This window comes from Hemitrygon akajei, chromosome 11 (genome assembly GCF_048418815.1).
Source record: "Hemitrygon akajei chromosome 11, sHemAka1.3, whole genome shotgun sequence".
In the NCBI taxonomy this organism is placed as follows: domain Eukaryota; kingdom Metazoa; phylum Chordata; class Chondrichthyes; order Myliobatiformes; family Dasyatidae; genus Hemitrygon; species Hemitrygon akajei.
In genome coordinates, this window is record NC_133134.1 from 32,389,862 (window position 1) to 32,412,959 (window position 23,098).

The window sequence follows — 23,098 nt, forward strand, 5'->3', positions numbered from 1 at the left end:
GGATATCACATCACCATTAAGGCTAATATTTATCCATTCTAACCATCGAGGCAATCAACCTTTTTGAATACCTGAAACACTGTTTTGAGGGAGTTCTATGTTTTTGTTCCAATGATAAAAAAGAACACTAATTAATTCCCAAGTCAGAATGGTCTCCAGCTGTTGAATAATCTTTACTCCTTTGGCAGGAGAGTTTGGGAGAACCGTGGCAAGTTTCTGCAGTGGAGCTTGCAGATAACACCTGTGGTATCCACTGTTCAATGGAAGTGGAAGAAATGAATATTTATAGTCTTCCATTTCTTCTGGATAGTGCTGAATTTCTTGAGGGATGCTGGAACTACACTCATCTAGACAAGTGGTGAGTATTACATCTATGTTTTGATGTGATGTATAGATGGTCGAAGTCTCTGGGAGTCAGGAGATAAGTACTCACTCAAGAGTACTGGTTCAATTGTGTTTTTGACCAATAATATGGATAGTGTGAGATCTGGTGACAGTAATACTGTTCAGCATCAATATAGGGCAGTTAGATTCTTATTTCGTGGAGAAGATCACAGCCTAATGCTTGTCACTTGCCACATATCAAACTAAGCCTGACTATTATCTCGGTGTCACTGAACTTTGTAAGTCCTTCTATATAATCTGACGACTTGCAAAATGCAGTGAGACCAAGACAATACTCCATCTCCAATGACCATATTCATTTCTGAATTACATTGGAAGACCCCTGCTGAAGCTAGGCTGAGGATTTTGCCTAACAAATAATTGTCCTAGGGTTGATAGACTGGTCTCTAACAACCACAACCATTTTCCTTTCTTTCGAACATGATTCCTGCCAGTGTAGAATTTGCCATCTAATTTTTCATGAATTTGACTGCTGTATTTCTTAGTGAAACATTGGCACATGAAGCTTGATAAGCAACAGGATAACTTCAACAATAACTCCTAATTTAGGCATTTCACTCTGTTTTTGACTACACATAATTTGCTGTTCAACTTACTCCATTATGGTAAAGGCTGATAATTTTTTTCTGTTATTTTCACCTTAAAATCCTAGCTAACCTTTTTCAAAATGCTACTACAAACTCAATTTTTCTCATTGTTCTTCTTTAATCCAGCACTGCTTTCTAGCCACACATTCTTGTAAATAGGGTGGCGGGTTGGAGATACATCGCTACCAAAGGAGGTATAAGGTGCTCCTTCCCTCCACTAGCCTGCGGGCCAGCTTGAGCAAGGTGTAGCACCTACTTAGCCCCTTCCCTGATCAGGGTCTCGTAAGGCCATGGGAGCAGGGTGGTGGATGGTAGTATGAGCAGCTGGTTCATTTCAAAAGTCATGGTTATGCAACCACTAACGCCAGGCCGATAATCTCTGAAGAGTATTGATAATGGCTGGGGTCACCCATCATGTAAAGACACTGCCCAGAAGAAAGCAATGCCAAGCCACTCTGAAGGAAAACTTTCCAAGAACAATCATGGTCATAGGACATAGCACAAAATGAATGAACGAATGACTCCTTGTAAATACATTGAAAAAATGCTCTTAGTTAAAAGCTGATGTAGAATTATATGTTACTGTTGCAGTCAAATGAGTACCTGAAGAATTTCTATAAATTTCTGGAATATACATTGGAAAATGTACATATGTCAGAATTAACAGTTTCCTCCCACATCCCAAAATATGTTGGTTGGCAGGTTAATTGGCTGCTGTATTACCTCTGAGGTAGGCGAATGGGACAAAAACAGGAGAGTTATTGGGAACATGAGAGTGAATAATTTAATTGGAAATGGCAGAATGTGATTGCTTTGAGAGATGGTATAGAATCAACGGGCCAAAAGGGCTCTTTCTATATTGTAAGGAAATGTATAAATATGAACATATAGAGTGATTGCAAAGTGACTAAGCATATAGTCAGACGTTATCAGCCAATAAAATGTTCAGTAAGTGACAATGCCATTAAAGGCAAAAAATGTGACTGCAAACATGTATTAATCAATTGCATGAAACAAGCAGTTACGCTGGATGCCCAGTAATAGTATACTTACTAAATGGGTTCAATGGGTTCATCTCAAGACGTGATTGACACAAATGTGATGCCAATCCCATCCTGTTATTGTCAGTTGAACCACGTAAAATAAAACCCATTTTTGCCAACATGCAAGTCACTAACATAGTATGTCCAGTTACTTGCCATGCTCCCTGTAACTTTAATTCAGTCTAATTCTAAACTATGCAGTGTTTGTAGAATTAAAAAATAACAATATGCGATAATATAGTAATTTATTTTTTCATGGACAGTTCTAACAATTTATTTTTCTTGTGGATAATTCTTCCATGCCAAGTTTTAATTTGGTTGTAACAAAGCTCCATTTGTTGCAGAGATAGCAAGTCACAAAGATGCCCATAACAGAACACACCCAAGATCCAGAAGGCAAAGGTTTTGTATTTTTGTGCTGCGTCACGGAAAACCTGCACACCTCTTATAAGGTTATCCTTAGTCAATATTGGTCTGTGCCCACCAGATAGAGCCTGGGGCACAAGAACCATTGTTGAAAGATGCACTACGTACCACTGTTCACCACGTTGGTGATGGATACTTATCTGTTTCCTTAGACTATTTCAAAATATCCATGACAGTGTACAGTCAATGACGAGAGAATGTTACATGGCATTTTGCATTTTGTTGGGGTGCCATTTGCAGAGTAGAAAGCCTCTCTAGTTAACCTGTTCACTGTGCTAGTGAGAAACCAGCAACCCTCCTTCTTGTTGCTTCAGAATGATGCTATTACAACTCCCTTCTGTCCTCTGAAGGTCAGTCTGCAGAGGCTGTGGAGCTACATTGGGCTGGAGGAGAGTTGTGGGTCCCTCTGTAGCTGGTGATTCCATAAAACTAGAAACTGACTCTACGGAAGATTCTTCAAGCCATGGTCACCCCAAAGCTGTACCTTCATATATCTGTGAACAGAAAAAAATGTATATGGTTTTAATATTAAATATTCAAGTATTTCCCTCTTTAATCAGAATTAATTTACTTTAAAATAATAAGCAGGAGTGTAAGCATTTCTGAGATAAAAGGTATTTCTATATACAATAACTTATAATTTTAACTTCATGAAAGATTGTTATTTACCTGTGGTATTTTACAACGGCATGTGAGTAAAATAGTTTCTCGTTAATCATTTTTGTCCAGTGTTGCTTTTTCTTGTCCACGATTGTTCTCCATTGCATAACCAGATTTGAAACCAGTGGCATGGTTTCTTTCTCATTCTCCTTGGTGCCATTCTTAGTTTCTGCAATTTTCTACAACATTTTATCTCTGCGTTCTGTCATTTGCAATTGGTTTATTTCTAAGGAGTTTCTTAGAGTGCCTTTCAGAGTTTGCTATCCAATAAATAGTTTCTCTTTTCCATTTAATCGCCAACTTCTCTCATCGTTATGACAATCTATGCTTCTTTTAATCAAGATTACAGTGGTCACTTTCAAAATTCTTCTCATGATTCCCCCCTTGGTTCCAAAACTTCACCCTCCCTACTTTTTCTTGCACCATCTTCATTACATTGTAATCCCAGAACAGTGCAGCTCTCTCAAACATTAGTGCTGAGTCTTTCAAAAGAGAAATGCCTTGATGTAAAATACTTCTCCTATATGATACTTAATTTCTGGCCAACAGGTTTTGAATCACACAGTTTTTCCAATGAATCAGAATATTATGTTCTTTCTTTCACCCAATTGATACACTATATTATTTCCTTCACAATATCATTATATGGCAAGGTTTGTTTTTAACAGTCTATTGAATGAGAAAGTGAAGTTCTGCAACAATGCAGGAAGTCATTGCTCCAATTTACTAGTATTAGATCTCTGAATAAACTTTCCAACAGTGGTAATTCAGATTCAATACCATTATGGATTAACAATAAAAATAGACTAAAAGTTCTCAATTGGGTTCTGATTATATTTTCTGGGTTGAAATAGAGTTATAAAACTCTGCAGCATAGAAGCAGACATTTCAGCCCATCTACTCCATGCTGAACCATTAATTTGCCTAGTCACATTGACCTGAACCCAGTCCATAGCCCTCCATACCCCTCCCATCCGTATACTAATCCAAATTTCTTTTAAATGTTGAAATCAAACCCTCATCCACCACTTCTGATGGCAGCCCGTTCCATACTCTCACCACCTTATGAGTAAAAAAACTCAATAGTAAGGGGTACAGATAGGCATTCCTGTAGCCGCATTTGCAACTCCAGGGTGATATGTTGCCTCACAGGTGCCAGGGTCAATGATGTCCCAGAGTGGTTACAGAATAGGGGGGAGGGGGGAAGGTGAGTAGCCTGGGTTATGGTCCATTTAGCCACCAATGACATAGGCAGGAGAAGGAACAAGGTCCTGCAGAAGGATTTTATGGAGCCAGATAAATTTAAAGAGCAGGACCTCCAGGATCATAATATTGTGCCATGTGCTAGTGAAGTGAGAAATAGATACATAGTGCAGTTCTATACATGGCTAATGAGCTGGTGCAGGAGAGAAGGTTCTAAGAAGAGAGAAGGTTTTAAGGATCATTGGGCTCACTTACAGGCCAGGTGGGATATGTAAGCAATATGATTTGCATTTGAACTGAGGGGAACCAATATCCTCAGTGGGAGTTTTGCTAGTGCTACTCAAGAGGGGTGGGGGGAATAGGAACCATTGTAGCAGGTCAACAGGTGGTAGGGTTGTGGCCAAGGAAGACTGACAGGAAGGAGAGTAATCTGCTAATTCTCACAGCAGATTAATAACCATGGTGGGATTGATGGGCTGAAATGTGTTTACTTCAATGTTATGAGTATTATGGGTAATGAGGTTAGTACATAGTACATTCCATGGACTAGTACATGATATTACAATGTTGTTGCCTTTACAGAGACTTAGTTGTGCAAGGGACAGGACTGGCAGCTTAATGTTCCTAGGTTTCACTGTTTTAGATGTGATACCGAGGAGAGTAGAAGAGGTGGAGGGGCTGCACGACTGATAAGGAACAATGTCACCATAGTACTTGAAAGGATGCACTGCAGGGCTCATTCACAGAGGTAATTTGGGTTGAGCTCCCAAATAAGAAAGCTGTAATTACAGTGGATAGGATTATACTACAATCTCTTCAATAGCCATAAAGAGGAACAGATATGTAGATAGATTATGAAAAGGGGAAGAAGTATCATGGTTATCATATGGGGGAATTTAATTTCCCCAGTATTGATTGGAACTTCTTTAATACAAGAGGCTTAGATGGGGTATAATTTCTTTAGTGCATACAAGAGGGATTGAAACAGAACGTGGGAGTTCAGCTAGCTGAGAAAAAATACTGGACCTGGTTTTTGGAAATGAGCCAGTCCAAGTGACGCATCTGATAGTGGGTGAACATTTTGGGAATATATTTTAGGTTAGTTATAAGGATAAAAACAGATCTCACATTAAAGTATTAAACTGGGGATGGCAAATTATGACAGGATAAGTCGGGAGCCAAGGGGTGTTGACTGGGAGCAGCTGCTGTTTTATAAGTTTCTATCTGACATGTGGGAGCTTTTTAAAGACCAACTGATCAGAGTTAAGGATGAGCACATTCCAGTAAAGAGTATGAACAAGGTTGGTAAGGTAAGGTAATCTTGGATGACCCATGAAGTTCTTAATTTAGTCAGGAAGTGAAAAGGAAGCATATGTAACGTTTGGAAAGCGAATATCAGACTGGGCCCTTGTAAAGTATGAAGGTAGCAAAGATGTGCTGAAGTAGGTGATTAGAAAGATCAAAAGAGGCCCTTGGCAAGGAGGATCAAGAAGAATCAGGTGTAGTAGTAGAATCAGCAGCTTGGTGACATTTAGGAGGCTTTTAAATAGACACATGAATGTGAGAGGAATTGAAGGATAGTAGGATATTAAGTGTAAATTGGCATCAGGATGGGAAGAACATCATGGCCAAAAGGCCTGTACAGTGTTGACCATTTTATGTTCCATGTAAGGAAACGTCAAAGATGTTTTACAGATAACTAAAAGGCAAGACTGGAGAACTTTAGTTGTGAAGGCAGACTGACTAGGCTGGACCATTTTCTTTTGACCCAAGGTAGAGCTGAGATGACATGGCCCTTCACAATTTAAATAATGTACATCGAACTATGAAAGATCTAGTCAGGTTGAACAGGAAGAACCTATCTCTCACAGCAGCCAGGTCATAAACCAAAGGCCATAAATTTTAGTTAATTTGGACAAGAATTAGTCAAGCGATTGAGAAAAAGTCTCTCACCTAAAGAGTCAGAGGATCAGGAATTAATTACTGATAGATAGCAGAAATGATCATCATATTTTGGTAAGTTCCTGGATGAACACTCAATGTGATGAAGCCTATATGGCCTTAGACCAAGGACTGTGATTTGGAAGTAGAATAAATAGCTCTTTATCAATCCACATGAACACAACAGGGTGGTCATAGGACCCACAGCACCAAGTTCAGAAACAGTTATTACCCCTCAACCTTCAGGTTCTTAAACCAGAAAGGATAACTTCACCCAACTTCACTCGCACTGAACTGTTCCCAGAACCTGTGGACTCACTTTCAAGGACTCCTCATCTCCTGTTTTCGATATTTATTGCTTATTTATTTATTGTTTTATTTCTCTATTTCGGCTAACTATTACTTGGATTGCACTACCTGTATGTATAATCTATATTTTCATTTATATTTATCATTATTATTGTTATGAGCAGAGAGACAACATCTGCCAGAAGTAAATTCCTTGTATGTGCACAGGTACTTGGCGATTAAAGTCTGATTCTGATTCTGATTCTGATTTACACAGTTTGTTCTTATGTTTTGCACAGTGGCTGCTGTCCATCCTGTTGGGTGCAGTCTTTCATCAATCCTATTGTGATTCTTGTGTTTATTGTGTACGCCCACAAGAAAATGAATCACTGCGTTGTATATGGTGACATACATGTACCTTGATAATAAATTTACTTTGAACTTTAAAGACAAAGATGAACTTTGCTCTCACCACTGCTTCTGATGTGACTACTGTGTAAGAAAAAAAACTTTTCTCCCTCTATTTTTTTCATTATATCAGTTACTTCTTGTTGATCTTCCACCTTTCTCCATCCTTAAAACTGAGCTTAATCAAAACTCTACTGGCTTTATTTTAACTTAATAAGTTATGTTTTTTAAATTAGTTTTTTTATACATTTTCTACATAGCTACAGATAAAAAACCCCCCAGATCAAAATGAAGAACATTGATACAGTGCAAAAATAAACATACAATAATAATATGATACAAAAAAAGATAATTGGGAAAGCACCCAAATTGAAGACATGTAAAATTAGTATCCTCCCCAAGCCCCGCAACAAACAAAAAAGCTCCAGACCAACCACAACACAACATAGAGAATATAAATCAGGACAATCAAACCCCCAAAACTGTAAATACACTTAGCAACAGAAGATATTAATGCCTACTATCAAAAAAAAAGGAGCTGAAAGCAAGGGACCGAAAAAAAAACCTTAGTTAAGAGGAAGGTTATGAAAGTACTCAATAAAAGGTCCCCAGACCTTATGGAACTTTAAATCCGAATTAAGGACTGAATAATGAATTTTTTCAAGGTCTAAGCAGGCCATAATATCGTTAAGCCATTGAGCATGCGTGGGCGGGGCAACATCTCTCCATCTAAGGAGGATTAAACGTCTAGCCAGGAGAGAGGCAAAAGATAATATTCGACACTTAGTCGAACTCAGACGTAAATCTGTTTCACCCCAGAAACCGAACAAAGCAATTAAAGGGTTAGGTTCTAGGTGGTGATTCAGAATATATGATAACGTTATGAAGACATCTTTCCAAAATTTCTCCAAGCTAGGACAAAACCAGTACATATGAATGAGAGAGGCCTCGCCCCTTTTGCATTTATCACAAAGCGGACTGATGTTAGGGTAAAATCGAGATAATTTAGATTTAGACATATGGGCTCTATGAACAACCTTAAACTGTAAAAGGCAATGGCGAGCACAAAGAGAGGTTGAATTAACCGATTTGAGAATTGAGTCCCAAGTCTCATCGGATAAGGAGGTATTTAAATCATGCTCCCATGCCATTTTAATTTTATCCACAGGGGCACGTCGTAAGGCTGCTAATTTATCACGAATAAATGATATTAAACCTTTACCTAGTGGATTAATAGAAAGAAATAAGTCCATAACATTTTTCTCAGGCATTTCAGGGAGGTTAGGGATTAAAGGAGTAATAAAGTGTCTAATTTGGAGATATCTAAAAAAATGAGCATTGGGCAGATTGAACTTAGCAGAGAGCTGTTGAAAAGAAGCAAAGCGATTATCAATAAAAAGATCTTCAAAATGTCTAATGCCCTTCCTATACCAATCATGGAATGCTGAGTCATACGTAGTAGGTAAAAAAAGGTGATTATGTAAGATAGGGCTAGAAAAGGAAAAACCATGGAAACCATAAAATTTCCTAAACTGAGCCCATATACGCAAAGTGTGTCTAACAAGAGGATTAACTATTAATCTGGACAAACTACTAGGGAGTACAGAGCCGAGAAGTGCAGAGATAGACAATTCTTTAGTGGAGCTCAACTCCATTGCCACCCAATTAGGGCACTCGGGTTGGCCATGGAAAAAAGACCAAAAGGTAGCACAATGTATATTGGCTGCCCAATAATATAAACGAAAGTTAGGTAAAGCCATGCCACCCTCTTTTTTAGATTTTTGGAGATAAACTTTGCTTATTCTAGAGTGCTTATTCTTCCACAGATATGACAAAATAATAGAGTCTAAGGAAAAAAAAAGATTTAGGAATGAAAATTGGGATTGATTGAAATAAATATAAAAGTTTAGGGAGAACATACATTTTAACAACATTAATACGACCTACCAAAGACATAGATAGAGGTGACCATTGTAGCAGACTCTGTTTTATAGTATATGAAAGATTGGCAAAATTTTCACGAAAGAGATCTTTAAACTTCCTTGTGACTGTAATCCCAAGATAAGTAAATTGATTGTGGACTACTTTAAAAGGGAGATCACGAAATGTTAATTCTTGTGCTTCTTTATTAATTGGGAAAAGTTCGCTCTTATGTAAATTAAGTTTATATCCAGAGAACTGGCTAAACTGGTCAAGAAGTGAAAACATTGGAGGTAAGGATGTAGACGGATTTGAAAGAAAAAGTAATAAGTCATCAGCATAAAGAGAAACTTTATGCTCAACACCCCCTCTCTAAATCCCGGTCAGTTCAGGACAATTTCAAAAAGCTATCGCCAAAGGTTCTACAGCCAAATCAAAGAGAAAGAGACTTAAAGGGCATCCCTGACGGGTGCCACGTTTGAAGTTAAATAACTGGGATTTCTGAAAATTAGTTAAAACAGAGGCAGTAGGACACAAATACAGCAATTTGATCCAAGAGATAAAACTTTGACCGAAGTCAAATTTTTCTAAAACTGCAAAAAGGTAGTTCCACTCTATACGATCAAATGCTTTCTCCACATCGAGGGAAATAACACATTCAGGAATAATAACAGTTATGTTAAGCAAGAATCTTGTGTGATCTTTCACCTAGTTCGTAATATCTCTGTTTAGTTCTCATAATTTCTTTTTCTGTTCGGTATGTCTGAAGTATATTATATTGTAACTTCTTGTTAAGAAGTTGTCTTCATTTTTCTTCTGTCATATATCTTTGAGATTCTTTTTCTAATTTTGTAATCTCTTTTTCCAATTGATCTATTTCTACCATATATTCCTTCTTAATTTTAGAAGTATAACTTATTATCTGGCCTCTCAAATATGCCTTCATTGCTTCCCATACTATGAATTTATCATCAACTGAATGTAAATTTGTATCTAAAAAAAACTGAATCTGCTTTTCATGAAATCACAAAAATTTTGATGTTTTAATAATATTGAATTAAATCTCCATCTGTAAATCAATTCCTCTTTATCCATCATTATCATTGTCATTGTCAAGGGGGAACGATCTGACAATATTCTTGCTTTATATTCCATATTTTTCACTCTGTCTTGAATATTTGATGATAATAGGAAAAAATCTATCCTTGAATAAGTTTTATGTCTATTTGAATAAAATGAGTAATCTCTTTCTTTTGGATTAATTCTTCTCCATATATCAATCAAATTTAAATCTTTCATCAATGATAAAGTTAATTTTGCTACTTTTGATTTTGTAACAACCTTTGTTGATCTATCTAAAACTGGGTCTAGACAAAAATTAAAATCTCCACCTATTAATATTTTGTCATGTGCGCCAGCCAAATTCAAAAAGGCCTCTTGTATAAATTTTACATCATTTTCATTTGGTGCATAAATATTCATAAGAGTCCATAGTTCTGAAAAAATTTGACAATATATAATTACATATCTCCCCGCAGAATCAATTAATACATTTTGTATTTTAATTGGTAAAGTTTTATTAACCAAAATTGCAACTCCCCTCACCGTTGAATTAAATGAAGCTGCAATAACATTTCTGACCCAATCTCTGTTTAATTTCTGATGTTCTATCTCTGTTAAGTGGATTTCTTGTAAAAAAGCTATATCTATTTTCATTTTCTTAATGTATGTTAAAATTCTTTTTCTTTTCACCGGTCCATTAAGCCCATTAACATTAAAACTTAAAAAATTCAGTAAATTAGTCATTGTTTTTAACAGGGTTACTCCAGTCTATAGTAATACCTAACTTTTCAATTTCGTAGTACCTTGGGGAATCTTTTTAAAATTCTCCGTGTTGCTATGTGTCACCCCACCAATTGTCCAGGCAAAGAAAGAAAGATTAAAGAAAAAGATTATAAAGAAAAAAATAACAAAATACCCCCCTACTAATGTTGTGAATAAAAGAAAACACAACATTACCCCCCTCCGTTGTACAGGTCATGGCAATCGCCATGATTACACACGTGAGTCCCATAGCAATCGATCCGAAGTTCCCCAGCTCCCCCGTAACATAAAAAAGTATATATAAGAGAAGAAAAAATAAAATCACTACTCTCAATTAATTTTTCTCAAATTTTTACCTTTCTCCCCCTGTATCATATAATTAAGAATATATTTAAATATTCTTCTGTCCTTAAACATCCATCAACTCCATTCACTGTCTTCATCTTTAATCCGTTTAAATTTTAAATCTTTAGCTGTGGTTAGCAAATATTTGGGAGTTCTTGTGCAAATTCTTCCGCATCCCGATAATTAGTAAAAAATCTTCTTTTTCCGTCATCCAAAAAAATTATCAGGGTTGCCGGGTGGCGCAATATAAATTTATAACCCTTTTCCCATAAAACTTTTTTTGCTGGGTTAAATTCCTTCTTTCTCTTCAAAAGGTTATAACTTATATCAGGATAGAAAAGAATTGTTTTCCCTTCTATCATCAATGGCCCATTTCTCTTTCTGGCACGTTGGGCAGCCGCCTTCAGGATCTTTTCTTTATCTTGATATCTTAAGCATTTTATCAAGATTGATCGTGGGTTTTGATCAACTTGAGGTCTTGATCTTAAGGCTCTGTGAGCCCTTTCAATTTCAATTAACTGGGTTCCTTCTTCCATTTCCAAAATTTCCGGAATCCATTTTTGAAAAAAAATTATTGGATCCTCTCCCTCTATACCTTCTTTAAGTCCAACAATCTTAATATTATTTCGTCTGCTAAAATTTTCAAGTACAATTACTTTTTCCAACAACTGTTTTCTTTCTGATGTCCAGGCAGAAATATTATCTTCTATTTTATTCACTATATCAATGGTGTCTCCCGTTGTTTCTTCCAAGTTTTTAATTTTCTTGTAAATTTTGTCCTGTCTTTTCATCATTTTATCAAACATAATCTTCATATTTTTAATATCTTTTTAAATTACTTTTAATGCTTTTAATTCATACATTATTTGCACCAAAGATTTTTTATGTCTCCAATATCACCTCCAACTTCTTCCTGTTGCTCTTCTTTGTTTGTCTCTTCATCTTCGTCTGATTTATCCAGAGAATCTGATTCCACCTCATATTCACTTTCACTTTCAGTTTCGATCATAGCTGGGAATTGTAGTTTGGGTTGCTTGTGTTTGCACATGCCCCTTCCTTCACACATGCGCAATTCCTGTTGCTATTTTTTTTTGGAAACGGTTGATCTTGCCGCAGTTTCCTGTTCTGTATCGCCGGAGGTAAAATGCACTTGAGCCCGAGGCTCTTTCATGGCAGCCGGCCTTGATTCTTTTCCAACTTGTGTTGTCTTCAAAGTAGTAGTTTTGTTCTGCTTCTGTTTAGGAGACATATCTTAAGACAATCCTGAGTAGTTTATAAGTAATTTTTAAAAAGTATTTACTAACTTTTCTTCACTTAAACATTATTTTACTGGTTTTTTACGGGAGAGCTGGATTTCCACGTCTCGATCCTATGTCATCACGTGACGTCACCCCCAAACCAGATTTCCAAAACAATAAATGCAATTAGAACAAGTGTAAATAAAATTACTTATAAACCTTTAGAAATTAATGAAACTTTTAAGAATTTTTATTCTGAACTGTATCAATCAGAATCACAAAATGATAATGTTGAGATAGAAAGGTTTTTATCACAAATAACTCTTCCAAAATTGAATTCGGAAGAACAGAAGGGATTAGATATGCCTTTTACATTAAAAGAGGTCGAAGAAGCTCTAGGATCACTTCAGAGTAATAAATCCCCAGGAGAAGATGGTTTTCCGCGCGAATTTTATAAAAAGTTTAAAGATTTACTAATTCCTCCTTTTATGGAGTTAATATACCAAGCGGAAAGAACGCATAAACTTCCAGAATCTTTTTCAACAGCTATTTTAATAGTATTGCCAAAAAAAACAGATCTTTTAAAGCCAACATCATATAGACCTATTTCTTTGTTGAATACCGACTATAAAATAATAGCAAAAATTTTATCTAATAGATTATCTAAATACTTACCAAAATTAATACATATGGATCAAACAGGATTTATCAAAAATACACAATCGGCAGATAATGTAACTCGGTTACTTAGTATAATTCATTTGGCACAAAAGAGGGAGGAAATGAGTGTGGCAGTTGCCTTAAATGCAGAAAAAGCATTTGATAGATTGGAATGGGATTTTTTATTTAAGGTATTGGAAAAATATGGATTAGGAGTATCTTTTATAAAATGGATTAAAACCTTAAATACTAATCCCAAAGCTAAAGTAGTGACAAATAGTCAAATTTCAACATCATTTCAGTTAACAAGGTCAACTAGACAAGGTTGTCCATTATCACCTGCTTTATTTGCGTTGGCAATAGAACCATTAGCTGAATTAATTAGAACAGACCCAGATATTATGGGTTTCAGAGTTAACCAGGAGGAATATAAGATTAATTTATTTGCTGACGATGTTTTGCTTTATTTAACAAACCCACTGTATTCGCTGCGTAAATTATCTTCTAGAATGGAAGAATATGGGAGAATATCAGGTTACAAAATAAATTGGGATAAAAGTGAAATTCTACCCCTTACTAAAGGAGATTATAGTCAATGTTGACTAATAACTCAATTTAGATGGCCGATAAATGGTATAAAATATTTAGGTATAAGAGTTGATAATGATATAAAGAATTTATATAAATTAAATTATTCACCATTATTGAAAAAAATTCAAGAAGATCTTGATAAATGGATTACATTACCAATAACATTAGTAGGCAGAGTAAATGCTGTAAAAATGAATATATTCCCTAGATTACAATATTTATTCCACACACTACCAATACAATTACAGCAGAAGTTTTTTCAAGAGTTAAATAAATGTATGAGGAAGTTCCTTTGGAAAGGCAAGATGTCAAGAATATCGTTGGAAAAATTGACATGGAAATTTGACCTAGGAGGATTACAACTTCCAAACTTTAAGAATTATTATAAAGCAAATCAACTTAGATTTATTGCATCTTTTTTTGATGAAGATAAACTGGCATGGATTAGAATAGAATTAGATAAAATAGGAGAAAATATACCAGAAGATTTTATATATAAGTGGGAATCTAAATGGATACAGGAAAAGAAAGAATCTCCTATATTAAAACATTTGATTGATTTATGGGATAAGATAAATGTTGATGATGAGATAAAGAAATCTTTATTAGCAAAGAGACCTTTAATTTAAAATAAACTTATTCCTTTTACAATGGATAACCAACTTTTATACAATTGGTTTCAAAAAGGGATTAGATATATAGGAGGTTGTTTTGAAGGAGGTATATTAATGTCATTTGATCAATTAAAGAATAAATACAAAATATCAAACAACACTCTTTTTTGTTATTTCCAGTTAAGAGCTTATTTAAGAGATAAATTGGGTCAAACAATGTTATTGCCGAAACCTAATGAAATAGAAACTTTAATTCAAAAAGGAAAAATTAAAAAATTTATTTCTTGTATGTATCATTTGATTCAAAAACAGGCAATTAAACAAGGAAATCATAAGTCAAGACAAAAATGGGAAACTGATTTGAATATTAAAACTGAAGAAACAAGTTGGTCAAGACTATGTCTTGACAGTAAGACAAATACAACAAATGTCCGGTTAAGATTAGTGCAATATAATTTTTCACATCAATTATATATTACACCACAAAAAATAAATAAATTAAACCTAAATTTATCTGATCAATGTTTCTGATGTAATCAAGAAATTGGTACTTTTTTACACTCTACTTGGTCTTGTTTTAAAATTCAACCTTTTTGGACAAATTTAAGAGTTTTATTGGAACAAATTATTGGAACACAACTTCCACATAATCCAACATTATTTTTACTAGGCGATATTGAAGGGATAAAACCAAAATCCAAATTGAATAAATATCAGAAAGAATTCATAAAAATTGCATTGGCAGTAACCAAAAAGGCTATTGCAGTTACTTGGAAATCGGATTCATACTTAAGTATAGGTCATTGGAAGAATGAAATTTTCAGCTGCATTCCACTTGAAAAAATTACTTATAATTTAAGAGATAAATATGAAATATTTCTGAAAATTTGGCGCCCTTAGTTACAAAAGATAGGACTAAATATATAGGTGCTCCGAAGATAAAATTATTGGTTATTTGGGGAAAGAAATAAATATATATACTAAAGCTATTATGAACTCCATGGAGCATGTGGGGATCTTTCAATATCCAGGCATTCTTTCTTTCTTTTTTCTTCTCTCTCTTTTTTCTCTTTCTACAGGGATATGTTGGGGGGGAGGGGTTAAGGGGGGAAGGGTTGATAATTTTTTTTTCCTTCTGTAACCATTCAAAAATTCAATAAAAAAAATTTATTAAAAAAATAACAGTTATGTTCTACCATCACAACAGGTCAACAGCAGATGCAGTTTCATTGCCACTTCATTCAATCCTGGAACTCTGGACAGTGAAGACACATACATCAGGCTGCTCTTCATTGACTACAGCTCAGTATTCAATTCTATCATCCCCTCAAAACTAATCAATAAACTTCAAATCCTAGGCCTCAAAACTTCCTTGTGCAATTGGATCCTCAATTTCCTCACTTCTAGAACCGAGTCAGTTTAGATTGGCAACAACATCTCCTTCACAATCTTCCTCAGTACATTTGCACCACAGGGCTGTGTGCTTAGTCTCCTCTGCTTGCTTTATACTTGTGACATTGAGGCTAAGCCATAGTTTAATGCCATACTTAAGTATGCTAACAATACCACTGTTGTTTGCCAAATCAAGGGTGGTGACGAATTAGCATGTAAGAGTGAGAATGAAAATCTGTCCGAGTGGTGCCACAACAACCTCACAGTTAATGTCAGCAAGACCAAGGAGATGATTATTAACTGCAGGAGGTGGAAATTGCTGATCCATGGACCAGTCCTCATCGCGGGATCGCATTGGAAGAGGGTCAGCAACTTTAAATTCCCGGTGCTATAATTTCAGTGGATCTATTCTGGGTCCAGCATGAAAGTACTATTATGAAGAAGGTACGGCAGTGCATCTACTTTCTTAGTGATTGCCCACACAAAAAAACCAAATGTCAGGGTTGTATATGGTGTCATAGATGTACTTTGATAAATAAATTTACTTTGAACTTTGATCTTAAACCAAGTCCTATTCATTCATTACACTGGTTTCCCATTTTACAAAATCATACAAATCCAAACAATATCTTACCTACTACTTCATTCTGTAAAACTCTTCTCTCCAACACTCATATTCAACAGACTTTCATCATGGGACATCCCCAATTGTAATCACTCCCTCACTGGTGACCTTTTCTTCAGCTATTTATCTCTCAAAGTCTGCAATTAATTACCTAAACTACTCCCTGCTCTTAACGTAGTTGTCTAAACCTTTCACTCTGTTCACGCTTTTTGGCAACTGGCATAACTTCTTATGTGATTCTCTGCCTAATTTTGGATGATGACTCCAGCACAGCTTATTAAAAACTTAACAATTTTAAAAGAACCAAACAAATATATTCAGTTACTAACTAACCAGTGGAAGTAACTTTTGTTCCAGTTACTTTACAAAGTTCCTTATAAATATGAATGTCTCCCTCCTAAACATTCCATAGAATTTCACAGAATTTACAGCAGTTTATTCTCCACACAAGTGTTTTTTAATCTATCATATCTAAAACCTATTAGTTCTTTCTTCCACATCTTTAACTTGTTTTCCCTTAACTGCATCTGTACTTTTCCACTACTAAATGGAAGGAAGGTGCACAGCATTGTCTATGCCAGAACATTTCTCTTGAATTCCTTATTGGATTAACAAAAACTTGTCTTGGTGTCTCTTGCATTATCTTCTTGTTTAGTTTTACAACAGCTCTATAGTTTTAAGGAACTTTAAGAGATTACCAATCAACTTTCATATTCACAGATAAATGAGACCCCATTTGTTCAGTCTTTACTAATAAGAATACCCTCTTAGTTGTGAAGTCATTCCCATCAATCTGTTTGCAGAATCATTTAATTATATGGGGAACATAAATCCATGGCGTATTTATGGATTCCAAAGTTTGGTTTGATACAAGTTTAATATCACTTCTGTATTAAAATTCATTTGTTAAATAGTGCTACTCCTCAAGTTTATGAATCTCCATTTATAAATATTGTCATTATGTATTGTCATTACATACAATAAATTTTAAAAACGATAAACATCATCTTTATTTGTCACGTGTACACTGCAACATCAAAACATACAATGAAATACGTTGGGGATGTGCTGGCCTGCAAGTATCGCCACACTTCCAGCACCAACATAGCACACCCACAATTTACTAACCTTAACTCATATTTCCTTGCAATGTGGCAGTAAGCCACTGCGTTCAGAGTAAACCCACGTAGTTACGGGGAGAACATACAAACTCCTTACAATCTTACAGCAGGCACGCTGTAAAACTTCACACTAATCGCTTTGTTGCTCGTAATGAGCAGCAGCAAAGTTGTACAAAGATAATTTGTACCACTACATTCTGCATTATTGAGACACCCTCCGTCACTGTACATGGGAGATAATTTTTACAGATGCACCATAGAAAGCATTCTATCTGAATGCATCACAGCTTGGTTTGGCAACAAAAAAACTTCAGAGTTGTGAATGCGTATCAGTACATCAGGAAAACCAGCCTTCCCTTTTCAGACTCTGTCTACATTTCTCACTGCATCAGAACAATAGTCAGTATAAATGTCATCTACCTTGTTATGGCCTTGCACATCCTCTGAAATTATAACACCTTATTCTGCATTCTGTCTTTGCTCTTCCCTTGTACTCCCTCAAAGTATTAACATGATGAAATGATCTCTATGATGGCATGCAAAACAAGTTTTTTCCACTGTACCTCGATACATGAGACAATAATAAATCAATTTAAAGTTAAAAGTGACACAACATACATAAAAACCATATCCAAGACGCTGTATCAATTGCCTTTTAGCACTGGTGACACTAAGGTTGAAATATTGTTACATGGAGCATAACGTATATATTCTAAAAGTTGGACAATTCAGTGATACTCTACTGACAATAATTTCATGCTCCATTTAAAAAATGAGAAATCACCCAAGGCAAAAGTTTTTTTTTATTACTGGATCAAGTTAGAGTTTGAATACTATCCTTTGTTGTCTTATAATGATGAAATAAATTCATGTGCTGTGGAGGTGGTTATTATAATTATTTTATAACAGAATGGTTTGCAATGCCATTTCAGAGGTGAGCCCAATTTTTACACAAAACAGGTGTTCAGGAATATTATACACTCATTTTAACTCTTGCCATTTACCAAAGAATGTCAGACCACACAGTGCTGGTGGGATCTCTACTACTAGGACTGTTTTATGGTGTTTCATTCTTGGCAAAAGGATAAAAAAAATCTGAGCGAGGAGCCCTATGCTTTCCTTATAAGCACATAGTTGGGCCACTACTGACTCCCCCACCTTCCTTGTTCCCTGCCCTTTGCAACTATGGCAACAAATTAAGTTTCTGTATTTAAAAAATTAATGAAACTGCCAGCAAAGGTTTTTTTTTGCTCCTTGCCAAGCAGAAGAGTTTAACATTTTCTGTTGGGTAAGTAACCTATGTGATTTCATGTTCAACTTAGAGTTAAAACCATCCCTTAATATGGATCGATACTATTGTTTGGACTAGAGCTCCATGCAGGTCATATCACAATGAATGACCAGGAGCCCTCATTCAAGGGATATTAGTGAGTGAATAGGCCACTGTAATAATAGGATGGAATCTCTCATCTTTTTGTTGCTAACCCTGACTTCCTCAGTTCAATTTAATAAAGGGGAAAAAAACAAAGCAGCAGATGCTGGAATCAGAACCAGAAAGAACCCGGCTAGACAAACAGTATCTTCAGAGTGGTTGCTGACTGGGTACATTGACTAGATTGTCCTTCTACTGCTTGCCTGACTGATTTCTTCCAACATTTCCATCTCCGTTTCATAACTTGGCTTACTGGAAAGTGAATGCATAATTTTTGGGTTACAAGTCCAATACAATTACCTTCACATACGTGCACATAATTTAAACATCGTTTCATACCCAGAAAAGAACCTATCATGTGGTAAAAGGGAATCATTCTGACATTGTTATAAATATCTGAATTATTTTGAACTGTATTTACACAAATGTACTCAGAACACTTTATGTCCTTACTCCAAATACACAAAGTAAAATATCTATTACTCTTTCAAACTGATAAAAGTAAAAAATTTGAACTTTTGGAAAATTTAAATAATTGGTAAATACTGGAAAATGAATTACTACACCATTGAAGGACGATAGTTCTCTTAATGCATTTTAATTCCAAAGTGTTTTCAAATCTCACATGTGCACTCACAAGAAGCCAACCAAACATATCTGAGATAATTTACCTGTGAATATTCTAAAACTGACATTTATTAGTTATTGTCTGTACTAACAGAGACACTGGCTGCCCAATCTCTCAGCTGGAGTTGATACAGTACATCCTAAAGGTGGCAATAGAGTAAATGGGGCAGTTAAACAAGTACATACCACATTATCAGGATTCTGTAGCACTTTGATTAGTGCAGGATGGTTGTAACCTAAAACATTAAAAAGAACACATTACCAACATAGCTTGAATTTTTAATTATTACTGTCTTTGATTTTTAGTTTATTTCAGACAACATTTTGAATTCAGAAGTTGCAGCTTACACATTAAAATCAAATCCATTTTCATTTACATGATAAAAAGTAAATTATTTAAACAGTAAGCATGAACAATGGCAAACTTGTAAGTTTGTGTAATTGTGCAATTATTGGTAGATCCTAATCAGAAATCAAATTAAAATAAATTCAAATTCAGGATATTTTTATTTAAGGAACAATTCAGGTACAGATCTGTAAGTGACCAATGCCTAAGTTGATCCCGTAATGTGTGTGCAGTCGTCAACTTTTTAAGGTCTTAAACACATTTTATCAGAGAATTTGCAACAAGACAGCAGCCAAGTAGGACTATTTCAACACAGCCTTGTTACAGTTTTACAAAGGGTAATCAGTACTCTACAAATTATTGAGATTTTTTGTTTTGCGATTTTATCATGGGGTTCTTCTCTGTCAACTGGTTTCCATTCCAAATTCTGTTTGCATTGGGAATACCAGCTCTAAATCTTCAAAGTTCAAGGTTTATTATTTATCATCAAAGTTTTTTTTATGTCATCATATACTATCGACATTCATTTTCTAGTAGGGTAAATCTTCATATCATATACTGCCTATCTCATTTATCCATCCAATCCTTGGTCACTTTGAGTCCTCACTATTCCAGTATTTTCCTGGTGGTCTACAGTCTTCTACCATTCATCTTATGCTCATTCAAAGGTATGCTACATCAGTAGTATCTACAAGGAGGCAACATCTATCATCAAATCTACCCTCAATCTGGGTCACACCATCTTCTCGCAGCTACCATCAGGCATAAAGTACAGAAGCCTGACATTGCACACTACCAGGTTCAAGAACAACTATTCCCCCTCAAGCATTCAGTTCTTGAACCAACCTGCACAACCCTAATCATGACCTCAGGAAAGCAGCACCATGACCACCTTGTAATACTATGGCCTTTAACGATTTTGTTCTAATTGTATTCCCTCTTGCACAGTTTTGTATAATTGATGTATAATTTATGTTTTTCTTGTGAATGTTGTGTATCTAATGCTGTGTGGCTGTGATGCAGCTTTTCATTGCACCTGTGCCTACATGTAGTAGGGCTTACGACAATAAACTCAACTTTGATTTTGAGTTCTAGGAAGTTGGCGACACTTGAAAATTATGATCCTTTTCACCCTGGACTGTTCTTCAGGCTGTGTATTTTCTGTATGCTGATTCCTACATCCCTGTGGCCAGTATTTAGAGTTTGATGGGAACCACATAAATATCCAAAGTGCATTTAGCACTGCTGACTGGGAATAAATTTCTGGCTGATTTTATAGATATGCTGACAACTCTTTTTTTCAATAAGTTTTCAGAAATGGTCAATCAATTTTCAAATAAAGCCAGCATATGTAAGTAGAGTAATTTTTTTTTTAAACTGAGCTTATTCAGATTAAACATTTATGAAAAGCTATCAGCATACTGAGATGCAGTACAGTTTGCTATCAGTAAAAACATTCATGCAGTGATCATACACTTTTAGTAAATCCCTTGGATTAGTTTTTAAAAGTGTCACTGGAAATCCTGAGGAATATTCTGTATTTATGGTTACTTTTGAAAGGATAAAATAGGTTTTTTTCTCTCTAATACTGTCTGCCAAGATATCTTATAAGACTTTTAGTGGAAGGAACAAATCCATTCAACTAATTCCTGTCAATCAGCAGCAGCTGAATTGGTAGATTGCAGCAACCTGCTGTTTACTGTTAATACACTTCCTTACCATTTTGGCAGGAAGCCTTCAGCTAATGACACAACAAATAAAGATGCAAGATTTTCTTCACAGTTTCTTCCCTCCCACATGCTTAATGATTCCACAAAGCGTTGAAGACATGGACTCAGAACTCAAACTGATCATTTACTAGCTAATTTACATCCAACATTACTAATTTACATTCAAAATTACATCCAGAACTTTTTTTTAAAAAACAAATTACTTGCAGCTCTTTTCTGAAAGGTCAAGCTGGAAGATGAGTTCAGCTGTGGCATTTTGAACATGACTGTGCTTGTGCGAATGTGTACATAAAAGACATTGATTACTGTATTTGTTCTCGTGAAGACAATAATTTTGAAAATTCAGAGAGAAAAAATTGTAACTGATGCCACTGGTAAACTTTAGCTGCAAAACTGGTCTTGGCATTAGTAGATGTTTGGGCACAATCAGTAGTGTTTAGCATTCAATTCACGCAAATGCACATAATGGCCTCAAATAATTTCATGTTAAAGATAAAGTTTATGCCAAATGGAGGCATGCAGAGTAGCAGATTATAATGTCAAAGAGAAACAGATCTTCATTGCTGCCTACTCTATCCACCTTTTGAGCATTAAGTCAGTCTCTTGGTCCATGATGTTAGATTTTCCCTAATTTTTACCTCTTTCAAAAATCTTGGAGCATCTTCTCTGCCATGTTCAGGCTGCCCTCATGATATTATGCATTAGAATTATTTCCTATACAATTCTATTCCAGTTATAATAAGCCTCATCCTTATTAAATAAATGAAGTTTTCAAGTTATGATGCTGAACTCTTTACAGGTTTATGTAGCCTGGAACTATTATTATTTATATTGATAGCTCACAGAAATCATTATTCAGAACAGGCAAGAAAAGTTGGTGTACCATTTGCAAACTAATCATGCATTTAAATACTGCAAATGGTATCCAAATGTTCATATTTTTCTATTCTATGCCCTTGTATCTTTTTATATCCAACCAAGATAGGCAACTGAAGGTGAATGGAAACCATTTTTGATCATTTGATCAGTATCAGTGGATAGGATAGAGAACAATGATCAGTTTACTACCAGTGAAAACTATGAGTAAAGATACAAAGTATTTTCCACTGTTACGAATGTGCCACAACTCTGAGGGGCCGAAGGGTACAAAGTCGCCCCCTCCTTTTTGAGAATCGCAAGATCGCTATTAATTCGGGTCTGGGACCCAGGAAATGAGAGAGAATCCACAAGGTTTGGAATGTGTCCTGGCCTCAGCGAAACAAAACCACTGATAATGGCCATTGTCTCTTGGAGATGGAATTGTGTATTGAGTACTGTACTATTCATTGAAGCCCCTCAGGGGATGACCAGAGTGGGCTGGTTGAGGGATTACATCATCCCAACCTGATTGACATCTGAGACCCCGTGAGTAAGGATAAAAGAGGGTCTGGGGAACAACCCCTTTAGACGCACCAGGAGAAACACTGGAAATCCAGTGACAGCGTTTTATAGCAAAAGCCGGTGGGGTCCGTGTGCGTCCTCCCTTGCCTGGGTTGGCGGGCTCACCATGGAAGAATGGCTTAGCTAAGGAGAGGCCACAAGTGAACGGCCACACCAACAAGACTCCGACAGATTGAAATCATAAAAGGAATCGGCAAGTTTTCTCCAAAATCTCTCTCTCTCTCCAACCAAA

General features: G+C 35.7%; 1 protein-coding gene across 2 annotated transcripts in view; it reads right to left on the reverse strand.

Moving 5' to 3' along the window:
• The window catches only part of abat (4-aminobutyrate aminotransferase), a 181,179-nt gene that overhangs the window by 26,324 nt on the left and 131,757 nt on the right, over nt 1-23,098 (reverse strand). For both annotated transcript variants that reach the window (XM_073060574.1, XM_073060573.1), the window contains exon 6: nt 19,537-19,586. In XM_073060574.1, the coding sequence (XP_072916675.1) occupies nt 19,537-19,586 (50 nt within the window). The remainder of the gene's footprint in view (nt 1-19,536; nt 19,587-23,098) is intronic.